Source organism: Condylostylus longicornis, unplaced genomic scaffold, assembly GCF_029603195.1.
Source record: "Condylostylus longicornis isolate FDR11 unplaced genomic scaffold, ASM2960319v2 ptg000074l, whole genome shotgun sequence".
Lineage (NCBI taxonomy): Eukaryota > Metazoa > Arthropoda > Insecta > Diptera > Dolichopodidae > Condylostylus > Condylostylus longicornis.
The window spans coordinates 1,443,660-1,458,383 of NW_026578042.1; the positions used below are offsets into that span (position 1 = coordinate 1,443,660).

Consider the following 14,724-nt stretch of genomic DNA (forward strand, 5'->3'; position numbering starts at 1 on the left):
CAATCACGTTAAATGTCAAATTGAACTAAAAGAATCTTCAATCATCTTATTGAATAAACGAGGTTTTAAAATAAAAATTTTGTTGCAAAAGAAGAAGCAGAAGAACAAGAAAATAATAATTTTGCACAAAAAAAAACTAAAAGTTTTTCCTTTGTTTCTCAATTCTAATCAATCAAAAATAACTACACTATTATTAATCACTTCATCGATTCCATTTCAATTCTATATTTCGAATCACTTTTCAAAATAGTAAAAGACAAAAATAAAACATGAATTTGTTTCTATACATAGGAAAAACAAACGAGTTATTTCGTGTTTCCACACTGGTCATATTCTTCTTACTGCTTTTTAGTGTTTTCACAGCATTTCTTTGCTTTTTTCCGCAAACTAACTTTGTAGTTTGTGGTTATGAAATTTCTGTCTTCTTTTTTGAATTTGATTGTTTTATTGCTGTAACTCAATTATACATTCCGCACATTTATTTGTTAAATTTTGAGGTATTCACGTTATATTAGAATGCGCCAACGTCAAGGGTGGAAACACAACGAGAGCGTTTTTCTGCGGCGAAGTGCCAAAATTCATACAAAGTACACATGAGAGCCACAATGAAGCGAAATTTTCCCCGAGAATTTAAAAGACGAGCGAATTTTATTTTTTTAAGATCATATGGGAACATGTGTTTGTAATACTATATGCAAAATGTTGAAAATTTGCTGATTTTGCCGTTCCGTTGTTGTTCTGTGCTAACAACGAAAATCGTCCGCCGTTTTCGTTCTCCGCTTTGATTCTGTTTCTACACTTACGCGGACAAGTGATTTTTACTTTGCACTCTTCTATTTTAAAAACTCTTTTCAAATACACGTTTCATTTTAATCAAAGAATGTACTTTTTGAAGAACAGTGTGAAATTGAAACTACTTGTATATTCAAAAGCAAAAGTAAAAGGAAGAAAATGAAACGTGTGGAAATAGTCATTCAGTAAAAAATAACACAAAGAATTCAACCATTGAATTTCGTCATATTTGTGCTCTTTATAAATTTAATAAAAAATTTTCTCTACCATCCTTTAATTCTATAATCGTAGTTGGTATTATGCACAACTAGATTTTAAAATGAAAAATAACTTTTCAACCGAAATGAATCTATCAAACTCGTTAACATTTAAAATATAAATAACTTCAACTTTTTGTACAACTTCCATTAAGTGGAAAATTAACAATAGCCAAACCACTTTTATTTTAGAAAATAAAGCAAAAAGATCAATGAAAATAATATCTAGATTATTTATCTATCAACCAGTATAATTCATACATAGTAGTTAACTAACACAATATTTTACAATATAATAAATTTTTTCTCAACATAGTACAACATTTTTTTAAATTTTTATTTTTTTTTTTTGTCATATTTTTTCCAGAAGAAAATTTATTACGAAAAGTAAAAGTCATTCATCAATTCAAGTACCAACTCATAAAGAATCATCATCCGCATTATTAAGTGGATTACCTCCAGTTTCTGGTGGTTTTAGTTATATTCAACCGGGTGGATTTAGTGCATTTCGTAGCAATGCAATTGTTAAAAAACAACAAAAATTATTAAAAGAAAAAGGAGAAGAAGAAGGTGGTGATCCTAATACTACTAATGCTAATACTATTAATATTGACAGTATTAGTTCTATTAGTAGTTGCGGTGGTAGTAGTGGATTTTTAAATTTTAGAAGATCAGGTACAACAACAACTACAACAACAAATACATCATCTGAAGAAGATTTATCAAGTTGTGGTATCGATAATAATAAATATAATAATAATAGTAGTAATAATACCGTATTACCTGGTTTTTTAAGAGGTGGAATAAGAAAAAGTTATACACAGGTATTTAAAAAAAATTTTTTATTATTATTATTTTAGAAAATAAATTTATTGTTAATATTTTTGTAATAACTTGCGCATATGTACATGTGGAATGGAATTTTTTTCATTAATAATGAAGTGCTAAATTGAGTTAGGTTTTACAATACCTTAACGTAGGCACAAACGTTTAACGAAAATAAGAATTGGCGTAAATCATTAATTGCCCTATACTAGCAAAAGAACAATATACTAGTTTTAGACAAAAAGCTACTTTTAGATCAAAAATTGAAATATCCGCCACTTCTAAATGAATTTTGTTTATTGAAATAATTTCCTCAAAATAAAAGACTTGTAAGATAAATAGTTCAACAGCTTTTTCGAAAACTAAATTCTCATGTGATCAATTTTTAAATAAAGTTCTTCAAAAGAAGTAGTAGAATTTCTTTGTCTCTGTCCTCGACTTAAGCTCTTTTCACGTCGGATCCTATTCTACGATTCTTATCCCCACTTACATTATTTCCATACCTAGGCCCCTGACAAACTGCAGTATAGCTTGCCTCTGTCGAGGACAAAGGTCCTTAAGTCCTTTTCACGTCGGATCCTATTCTACGATTCCTATCCCCACTTACATTATTCCCATACCTAGGCTCTGACAAACTGCAGTATAGCAGCCACAACAAGCGGCGAGATTTTCATCGCGGTCACAAAGCCACCTTAGCCTCTCAAAGCCTCTCAGCCATATGCGACCCACCGCCTGGCATTCACATAATAAGTGTTGCACCGTTTCGTTCTCCTCCATTCTCGTCCTTTTGCATTGAGATATTGCATTAAGAGACAATACCGGGTGATGACACCCAACAGTACATCCTATACGAGACCTTTTCGTTTCACAGTAACTTTCTCTCTTTTGCAAAGTAACAAAACAATTTTGAAAATTAAGAAAACTCCTAAATTAAAAAGCATTTTCAAATTTATGGAATAAAATTAGAATATTTGAAAAATATAAATAAAACACTCTCTTAGAAAAAAAAAATTCCAAATAAATTTTCAAAATAGAAAAAATTTAATAAAAAAGTTGCATGTCAAACTAATATTAAAATTGTTTTACTAAATGGAAAAAATAGCAATATACATAATAGCAATATTTATTTTTCATTTCACTCTTTTTTTTTTATTTACAATTTTCACTTTCCATTTAATGCGGTTTTAAAGTTATTACCCTATAAATAATTTTTTTTTTTATAAAATACTTGGTTACTGGTTTGATTTTATTTTTTTTTTGTTTTTTTTTGTTGCGGTCTGGCAATATCATCTTCTATCAAATGACTTCATTTCATATTTTATTGATTGAAAATTTAAAAAAAAATGCTTTGTTGTTTCGTTTTTATTTTTCTATACAATTAAATTGAAATTAACTGTAAACAGATACGCGCATCCTCCTACCAAAAGTGCTCCTCTATAATAACTACAATGAAATTCAAATTCAATATTAATTTAGCACGCATTTCTTAGAGGTTGTGTCTTAAAGGTGCTACCTCAATTTCTTCAATAATAAAAAAAAAATAAAATCAAATTAAATTTTATGATTTCCAAAAAAATTTTTTAAAATAAATGAAATTAATTATTTTTTTTTCCGTAAACTCTTAAGATCATGAGACCAGAGCAAGGTCAAATTGCTAAAACTGGTTCAATTGCGGAACGATTGGCTGCTCTACAAAAAAGTGGTGAAGATGATTGGCGTAAACGAATCTCAAAACAACGTGATGAAGTCGATGAAATACGAAGAGAAAATTTTGTTAATGTAAGTTTTTTTTATTAAAAATTTTATACAATTATTTTTTAATTATTTTATATATAAAAAAAAATTTAATTGATTTATATTGAAATTAATACAAAAAACAAAATCAATTAAAAAAGAAACCAATAATAATTCACGTGAAAATGAGTTTTTCATATTTAAAATTGGAAAATAGAAAACTAAGCACAAAAAATATCTTTTGCAATTTACTTCCTTTCTTTCAAATTTCAGTTGACAGCTGATATGATGCTCATATTTTTCAAACCTAAATAATATGAAATTTGCGTTATGTTATAGCTTAAAATTAATAAATTGTTGCCATACTCACAAAAACGTTTACAATCTTATCACACTCTGTTTTTATCATAATTTTTTTATCACTACAAAGCGATTTATTCACTGTAAGTGTGGCAAAATAACTGTGAAAACGAAGATTACTCAAAGTAATCGTGGCATAACTCCTCTTAAAATTTTGGCTTGAGAGATGGTCCACTTTCATGGCATATGCAGATCAATGACACATTTTGCATACTTTTAATGCTTAAATGCCATTAAAGTTAATTTCAATATATTGTTAAAATTGGAATAATTTCTCACACGTCTCCCCTTGACGCGTGAGAAATTTTAATATTCCAGGGATTTTGGAAAATTTTAGAATAATGTTTTAAATTTTCCAAATTGAATAATTTACACTTATAAATTTTAAAGCGACACACAATGTCATCTCAAGCGGAAAGAATTCTGATAAAAAAAAAATTAGAAATTCAACAACAACAAAAAATTTGGCATTATTTTTGGGATATATTTGGCATTACTGCAATTGTTTTATTTAAGTAGCTTTGTTTCGTTTGATTTAATGTCCAAACAATGGTTTTATTATGCAACAACTCATAAGTGATGAAAACCATTTGAAATTTTTATTTATTTTCCTTTTTTTTTTCATATTAGATAACAAAATATTACATGTTTGCATAATATTTATATATTTGTATGCATAGATGCTTAATGTACACTACAAGTTCCGTTGTTTTGATTCTTTAATCTTCGTGAATTTCGTCTTTATTAAACTTTTGTTATGTTGATCATTTGATTTGAATATGAAAGTTAACATGATAATTTAGCTTATAATTTACGTATAAAGTAGCTTGCTAAAATCACACAAGCACAAATCTTTCTAGTAAAACGTAGTGCGAATAAAAATCAGAGTTGAATATTTAAAAGCTTCTTCGAAAAAATAAGATCCAAGTAATCTCTGTCTGGAGTTCGCAAGCGCCGGGCATGAGTATAGGAAACTGATTATCGTTTTCTTCTGCTCTGCGCACAGAGATATTCGCTATTACAGCACCCGTATTCTCGAAGAGATACTAGATTCCTTGTCTGACGCATAAATCTAGCTTTGGTCACACTTCCTTGTTGTTCTACTCGTTATTCCATTCGTCCATCTGAAGTTTATACAATTCTTAAGAAAACTTACAAAAATTTTCAACTAAGTTTGAGGGAAAAGGCCTATGGAATCTTTTGAACAGACATTTTGTGATTTATAATAAAACAGTATACAAATTATATTAATTTATAATTATATGAAGTATAAAAAAATTAATCCCAACAAAATCTTGCTGAACTTATTTAATTTTTATCTTAATTTTACCTCAATTTTATTTTATATTTGCATAGACCGACCCCATATCAAAAATCATTATATTATATTGTTCTCTTCAGTGTTCAAATATAATTTAATTATTTATATTGATAAAAAAACGCACAATAATTAAATAAAGAACAAAATCTCTTCTTTAAATATCCAATCAGAGGAAAAACCTTTATCAAAATATTGATTAAATTTTATTTATAAATAAAAATAATAATAGAAAAAAAACCAATAAACTTCCCAAAAATATCTAAATCTAATAAAAATTTAAATCTCAAACTTTGTACTTTCCATAAAAACCAAATTTTCTATATAGAGTTATACACTCCCGTTTCTGTACTCAGTTATATATGGTTCACCTCTCTCTCTCTGCGTATCCATGAGCCAAAGATTTATTTATTCATTCTGTCAATCAAAATTCTGACATCAACTTTGGCATAATTGATTTAACTCTTCAATCTCATCACCTTCTCTGTTATATTGCTTTTTCCCCATTTCAAAATATTTTAGAATTTATTCTAGAAAAGTATATACAATAAATAACGGTATATATGTATGTACATATAATGGCCCTTTGAATATAAATATACTTAATAATATAAAAAACAAGGAATTTTAAAGAAGGAATAGATATATTCGAGTTCTATTGAAATTGAAAAAATAAAACATAATATAAATAAATTTATTTCATACATAATATGTAAATTTATGTACATATGTACCTCTGACGCTTGTTCAGGTCCATACCACTCACTAAAATCAAAATAATATACAACATACATATGTACATTTTATTTTAATAACAATATGAAGATTATGTCTAGACTCCCCATATACCTATCCATATAAATGCATATACCATGCGATTACAATGAATGATTATGAAGATGGGGAGTTCTATTTTGAATTTCTAATTCTTACAATTCAATATAATGCCTACCTTATTGTACATGTTACACCTATGTTGTGTATTCTATTTGATGAAAATATATTTACTATGTGCGTTAATATAAATGAAGGAACAACATTTATTTAAAATAATTTTTGCGTTCATTAATGTGAATTGAATGCAAAATAAAACAAAAAAATAGAAAACAAAATATCAGAATGCCATCACGTTTAAGAACGTTCGCTTATATAAAATGTAATAGTTTAAGTACGTGTTATGTCATTTTCAGTAAAAAAAAAACATGTGTACGTACCATAATGACATATACGAATATTAAGCATTATTTAATATATTTTTGACAGCTTGGTTGTCATAACTTTAAAGGAATTTCTATTATGTAATGTTAGAAGTCACAATGTTATAGCAATTGCTTGCAATATGGGTCTCTAAATATATACACACATATTTATTTAAACATTTCACTATTCTTCATTAATTTTTCTTTGTTATTGCTTTGAACATTATCTTTGATTTATTCCTTATGTACCTATACAAACAATTGTGTTAATTTACTCTTTATAAAAATACGCATTATTTTTTACATTGAATGTTTTTAGAGTTCCGAGTTCTGTCACTTATGCATAGATAATGCTTTGTTGACTATTTCTACTGCTACGCTATTTGTTTATTTAAATTGAAATTACTAGATATTTTACTGTCATTTAATTTTCTGTATAATTTTCCTCGTAAAACACAACACTATTAACTTTAATTTTAGTACGCTTCAATATCAACCAGACGTTTAAATATTTTTAAATGTCACATTGACCTATAAAAACATTTTACAACAATATAGCAAAATACTCTAATTTTTTTACTTTCTTTCTCTTTTTCTGCACTAAGAATCACAACTCATTCACAATAGAATATTATCTGTTTTGATATTGTTATTAAATTCCGCCTTCAACCAAGTTTATTTCCTCTAAGTCTCTTTTTAAATAATAATAAATGACATATTGCAAACATAATACATCATTATTACAATTTTTTTTTCTTTTGACATTTAGTATCATATATGTATATATATATATGCACTTGCATAAAGTACAATAACTGTTATACAAACAATAAATGTAGAGAACAATATTGCATAACAAACAAACGTCCATACAAACAATCAATCTGAACAGTTTAACGACTTAATATAGTAAAAGTAAAATTTTATGTTGATCACAATAACAATAACAGTGTAACATAGAGAATGTGGAATTTTTTACAACTGAGTGCATTTAACACACATACACACATAAACTTCTATTTTATTCACATTATAGTGCATGTTTCTAAATTGCTAATAATTCAATATAAAAAGAAAAAAAATAAAAATCAAATAAAAAAATAACAGAAAAAACAAATAAATTTTTCGAAATAATTTTTTTTTTTTGCGAAAACAAAAAAAATTTCCATTTTAAGTGTGAAATAAAATTTATTTTTCCGGGATTTTATTAATTACTTCTTAACCATACACAGTCATAGTTGCAGCACACAGTTTTATAAACAGGTTTATGAGCACAAATAGTGAGTGGCTAACGCAAAATAGAAAATTTGAAAAAAAAAAAAAATTGTGGTTTAGGTCAAATTTATCCAACCATATAAAAGCAAAATTTCAACGTCAAAAATATTTTGATTCCACAACGTTCAGCTAGAGAAAGAGTTTTTTTTGTTTTTATTTTTTCACGCAAAAAATTATTAATAAATTATTGCCTACTAAGTATAATATACTCGTAGTTGCTTACTTAAACCAAGTTTGTATTTTCTTGTACTTTGTTAAAACATATGAAATCGATACTAATTAAATTTATTCATAGCTTAAAATAAAACCAAAAGAAAATTGACATACTGAAACGCAATCGAAAAACGAAACATTGTTTAATCTGTCACGCATTTCATGCTAATAAATTCATTTTTATGTAATCGAATCGGGGCTGTTCTTAACAATGACTCCTATAATACATAATGCATGTATCGAGAATTCATTGCATATACATATATAAATAAAACAAAGAAAATCAAAAGTAAATTGGGAAAGAGAAAAAAAAATATTGCATTAAATGCATGCATTCACAATACTACATTCACAATATACAAACAAAATATGTATAACATACATAAATCAGTGAAGCTGAGAAATGTTATTCCAGATTGCAATGAAAAACAAAAATAAAACAAAGCAAACTGTATGCAATAAAATGAAAATTAACACTTTAAAAACTAGAATTCACTTTCATTATAATTTTTTTAAAACTCGTTTTTATTTTAAATTTTTATTAATAGAAATAAATGTATAATTGTTATGTAATTTTACGAGAATGTTGGATATAAAATGAAAATCTATTTTATTATAAATATTAGGAAACTATTTCATTCATATTTATTTATTATTGTGTATTAGTTAGGACAGATTTAACATGCATATTTGTGGTTTAGAAAGTAATAGTAAATTAGAAATGATTTACACTGGTGAATCTCATTTAATTTTCTTATACTTAGTTGTTATAATAGAAAATTATTCAGAGATTTATTTGTAGTTTCTCATTAATATTCAAAAATTGAAAAATTTCCTAAATTCTTGTTATAATAACCATTAATTTTGCAAGTTAGAATCACAGACCAGTTTTTAGTATATCAATTAGTAAATTAAACATACTAAAATGGAGATAAAATTAAATTTATATTCTTAACATTAATTAAAATAATTTTAAAAATTATCTTAATATAATAGATACTCTTGTTCATAATAGCTAATCAGTTTTTGCGGTTGTATTTCTCAGTGTACCAACATTTACATACATTTTCTAGTTGCATCGACCGATTTTTCATTAAAAAGCAATTCAAAATTTATTTGTTCAATACAATTTTAAAATTTAATCGAACATTAAGAAAAACCTTCAGAAAAGAAGTGGAAATCTATGGAGCACTGAGAAAAAATGGGTTAATTTGAAATATTCTATGATAATAATGAATTTTGAATTTGAAAAAAAAAAATAATTTGTTCTTCAATTTTCTTCTAATCTTCCCATTGTTGATATTTATAGGAATAATTAAAACAAATCATTATCATGTTAATGAAAATTCTATTATACTACAATTAAAATATTTTTCTGCTTGCACGAGTATCACCTGCGTTGAATTGCTGTATCGCAGAATTAGCGAAATACAGCGGAAAAATTGTAGGAAACCAAATGATTTCATACTAAATATAGTGTTTCCATTCATTCCATTTTCATTTAAATCTTAGAATTATCAAAATTGTTAGAATTTATTCATTTTATTTGAATTTTTTAAATAAAATTTTTAAATTACGATTAATTTAAAATTAAATCAAGATCAAATCTTATTCTAAAATAAAGAGTATCAATTCACAAATTAAATCATGAATGAATAAAAATTTCCTTGAATATTTTTTAAATTTTTTCTTTTCTGTTTATTTTTTTTTTTATTATTTTATAAAAAAAGAGCTTTTAACCAAAGAAATTTCATCAATAATTTCTGCTTCGCCACTGATAACAAAACATAGAAAATTTAATATTTATAAAGAAAATAAATTGCCTACATTTAGGCGAAGACATTTATTCATTTAACTTGAATTTTTGCAGCTCTTCTATAAAAAATAGAAAAAAAGCTTTTATACTAAAAAATATTTGAAAAAATGCCGGTAGTCGTTTTCTATATTATTATTGTGATTTTTTACTATTTTATCTACATTACTTAATTAAATACATATTTGCATATATATATAGCGTAAATTTTTTTGTTGATTTGTTTAGATAAGAAAATAAATTCAAATTTATGCAAAGTATGTACTATAATTATGTAAGTATAGAGTACATTAAGAGTGTTTGTATTGGAATGAGTTAGAAAATTTTTTCATGTCAACAATTCAGAATTTATTAATTGCATATTACATATTGAGTAAATAGTGGTGTACTTTATTAATCTCTTTGTACTATAGTAGGAAGTATAATAACAACTTGATCAATATAAGTAAGTGATATGAAAATTATGTTGGAATTTTTGTGAACGAGGTATGAAATACGCAAAGCTTTACGATTAAACGATATAGTACAAAGGTTGGAAGAGAAATTTTTAGAAAATTTCTGAAAATGAATTTTAATTTCAAGAAAGAATTCAATTGAAATAAGTTTATTTTTATGAATTATGTATAAATATTTCAAATTTAATTCAATTGTTAAATGTGTTAAATGTGTTGCAATTAATGTTCTACATAAAAAAATTGCAAAGTATCCCATTGCGTAAATAATTAATCCCACAATGGGGGATTTTGATTGTATTAACAAATTAATTGTAATTACAGCCAATAAAACTAAGCGTAAGAAATAAATATAAATATAAGAATATAAATTTCTGAATAAGTTTAAAAAACCGAAATTTTTATGCAATTAAGGCTGACTGCTTTCGTAAACAATGTTTTCAAATACAGAGTATTTCTGAAAATGTACTTCTTATAGTTAGAGCTGCAAAACTTACAAAGCTTTATGAACAAATTAAATGTGAACCAATTAAAGCTTTCCACTTCTAACTTAAAGATTTGCATTTTCAGAAATACCCGCAGGTGTAATTTAATACAGCCAATTCTAATTAATTTACAATTGACTTGTACAATAGCATATTCCAATATGCAATAGGTGCAAATCAATTTCAGTCGACATCGGGGGAAGGGTCAAATTCAAATTTAAAACATAAATTCCTTCTTAAAACATACCCGATATTTTTTGTTTATGCATACTAGCATTATTGTTTTATAATTTCTTCTTTCTATATTAAAAAATAAAATAAATAAAATATTAAATTTAAGTCGCATAAAAAAAAAATGAGTAATAATCGCATGTTTAAATTCTAAATACAAAATCTGATTAAATTCCTTGTTGTTAAAAGAATGTGAAGTTGAACGGTTTATTAAACAAGGTAAATTTTTTTATAGTAATATTTATTTAATTTAAAGCTTTTATTTATTTATTTTTTTTGTTTTGTTTTTCTTTGTTTATGTAAAAATACACATATGTATTATGAATAAGAGATAACATGGATTTACAAATAATTTTAAGAATTTATCACACACATAAGTTCACATATTATACGATATTATTCATACTTTAAATTACAGCGAATTTAATAATTATTTACACATAAATGAATTTAAATATTTGAAAAATTCGTGAAATCAAATACCAACATACTCGTATTGTGAATATGTTAAATATACAAGCATAACTTTATGACTAAATGACTGTTTTATAACTCTTTTGTCCACTTCATTACATTATCATTCTTACAAACAACTGAATAAATCTTTCCAATTATTAATTTTTTATTTATTTTTGAAATTCAATGAAATTTCTTTGAATCATTTGTCCTCAATTTTTATATTATTATTATCAAAAATTAAAGTTTATAAGTATTAAAAATTATCATTGTTATTATTATGAATATATCTAGATCTTGTAATCAAATAAAAAGCAAGCAGTTAATAATCATACATACATATCATATTTGAACGGAGTTTTATCGTAATAACTATATTTTAGTAAATTTAAACATAATACGCAAATAACCGGAATCTACTATAAAATTCAATTGCATTTTTCAGAAAAAGTAAAAAAGAAAATAAAATTATTTACATATTTGCACCTGTAATACATTTCACCTTGACAAATAACTAATGACCATATTGTACAATATTGGAGTGTATGGCTATTATGTGAACGTAAATTTATATATTATATGAATGTAAACATACATAGGTATATGTATTTTGCTCAGTTATGTGTATGAGAGTAGAAAAATTGTCATTTACAGATTGTACCAGTTAAAATATTATTATAATTGAAAAATTCAGAAATTTCAAATTGTACTAAATACATGTTTTTTGTTTCTTTTCTTATTCAAAAACGACAAACAACGCATATCAAAAATTCCACCAGAATCGGTTGAATTGTACCGAAACACAACTTTCAAATGTATGTATCAAACATTTTTATTTTGGTATACATACATACTTCAGAAAATGTATCCAAACTTCTAATTTAAAGAAAATAGTACCAAAATTTACACAAATTGTGCTTAAATTATTTTGCGCATAGTACTAAGAAATTGTTGAATTAATTTCATTAATCATAAATTGTAAAATTAATCGTAAAATTGAAATCAATTTGTACGATAAAATGTGTGAATGTCAACTTTATTTTAACATGCATTAAACAGTCGATACTTAGAAAATTGTATTTGTTGAGTTAACACAATTTTTCGTTGTAGATATTTGACATAAAATAAATAAGAGAGAAATATGTAAACAATATTCTTATTTCTGAAGAATTTCGAAGTTCGAAAATTATAAATGTGTGTAATTTAAATTTTTTGATTTTAAATATTTTTTTACGATATATAGAGACAATGAATGTGTGTCCATCAAAATATAACAAATATTTTTCAATTATTTGAAATAAAATTTTCATTTGACAACTCGACAAAACAAAAGAAGTGTGAAACAAAAATGGCGTACTCTGTAGTGCTTATATTTACATATTTTAAAATTTTCATATCTTTCTATTTAATTAATTCTATTAAATAAATTTTTTGTTGTTTCATCGAAAATTTCTACAAATATTACGCCGGTGATTTCGTTTTTTTTTTTTCTTTATTTGAATTAATTTATGGTCATAAAATACATTTATAGAAATTTAAATAACAATAATTTTCATCATTTCTATATCATTTGTTTTCACGATCCTATATTAAATTGAACAAAACTAAAAATTCAATTTACACAAGTTGATTTGAAAAAAAAAAAATAGAAAAATTAATAAACTTTCATCGGTTGACTAATAAAATGGGCGCCATAATCGGTAAACATTTGTCATAATTTTTAATTCTTAACTTGTATATTTTCTTTATTTTCTGATTTTAAATATTTAAGTAAGATTGGATTCCACTCCTTTGAGCTCGTATTTTTTAAAAATAAATATTAATTTTTATTTTGGATATTCAAATGAAAATTGAATAATTAAAAACGTAAAAAAAATTGAATACTTAGTTGAGCAAAAGATGATTTCGATTTTTTAGGTTATTTGAGAGATTTGTCAACACCTACACTCAAATTTTCAGGTTGCCAATTTTTATTTTTTTTTTTACAAAATTGGTAATTATTTTATTTTTATAATTATAATTTGCTAATTTCACAAAAATACATTGAAAGCAAGTTTTTTTTTTATTAAAAATCGTATTGGAAGAAGATTCTTAATTCTCTTAGAAGCAAATTATTTTGAATTTTTAATTGTATGTGTGTTTGTTTACAAGTTTTGATTTAAAGATGCTTGATTAATTCCTAAATTGTATACAAGTTAAATTTTTACAGCTCAAAAAATTAATTTAAATTGAATTAATAAATATTGAAAATTTTGTTAATTTAACAAAAAAAAAAATATTTTTGTTAATTAATTAGATTAAACTATTTTTGGATTTTTTCGAAATTTTCTAAAATAAATATGACAGCTATTATGAAAATAGATTTCGAAAATTTATTATTCATTAATTTTAATAATTAATTTGAAATTAGGAACAAAGAATTTTTTTTTCTTATTTTTAATACTCGTAATATAATTCCATCTGCCGCATCATTTTGCAAAATACCAAAGGTTTAAGAAATTTTCGATATAAACAATCATTTACAATAGCAAATTAACACGTTAGTACTAAAATAATGGGTATAGAGCTATTCTGTGGCTTTAATAATTGTGACTTAAAAATGGATTAGAAAATTTGTAAATAAAATTTTAACTGCCATTATTCTGTAATAATTCTGTAATCAAAATGTCTGTATACACAATTGTTTTAAATCACTTTAAAAACAATAAAATTTGTATCAAATTATAGGAGTTTAATACAAATATAATGCATTCGATAAAAATCGTAAGGTGTGTCAATTACACTTATTTCAAAATTTTATCAAACCTTGTATACAAACTGATTTACAATATAGTTTCAAGTGTTTTAAAATCACCAAACAATGCTATCATGTTAAATATTGTATTTTATTAGTTTTATTCTAACAAGAATTTCCTATTTCAATTATAAATTAGTCATTAATTTTAATACGAGTAATGCAATATTTCAAGTATCTAATAAGGAAATGAATATAACAGGAATCAAAGACTTATTTGATTTTATTATTAAAAATTATTTGTTTTTATATCTTTGTTCAATTATATTATTTGAATTTTATATTACGCTTTAAAATTAAATTATTTTTAAAATTGTTTAAAATTTATTTATAATTTATGTATTTATTAAACGACAATTAATTTGCGCGCAATTTTCGTAATCAATTTCGAAATTTCGGGAAAAAAATACGAAATTTCGGGTATTTAATTTTATAGCGCTCAATTTTGAGTGATTTTCAAAATTTTAATTTGGTAGAATCAATAACAATAATTTTAAGACAATTGATATGATTATATGAC

At 24.5% G+C, this 14,724-nt stretch overlaps 1 protein-coding gene across 1 annotated transcript in view; it reads left to right on the forward strand.

Annotated features, from left to right (window-relative positions):
• Positions 1-951: 951 nt before the first annotated feature.
• Positions 952-14,724, forward strand: part of LOC129612528 (supervillin) — a 43,388-nt gene continuing 29,615 nt past the window's right edge. The window contains exons 1-3 of the mRNA XM_055526181.1: positions 952-977; positions 1,417-1,873; positions 3,501-3,653. Coding sequence (XP_055382156.1) covers positions 952-977; positions 1,417-1,873; positions 3,501-3,653 — 636 coding nt within the window. The remainder of the gene's footprint in view (positions 978-1,416; positions 1,874-3,500; positions 3,654-14,724) is intronic.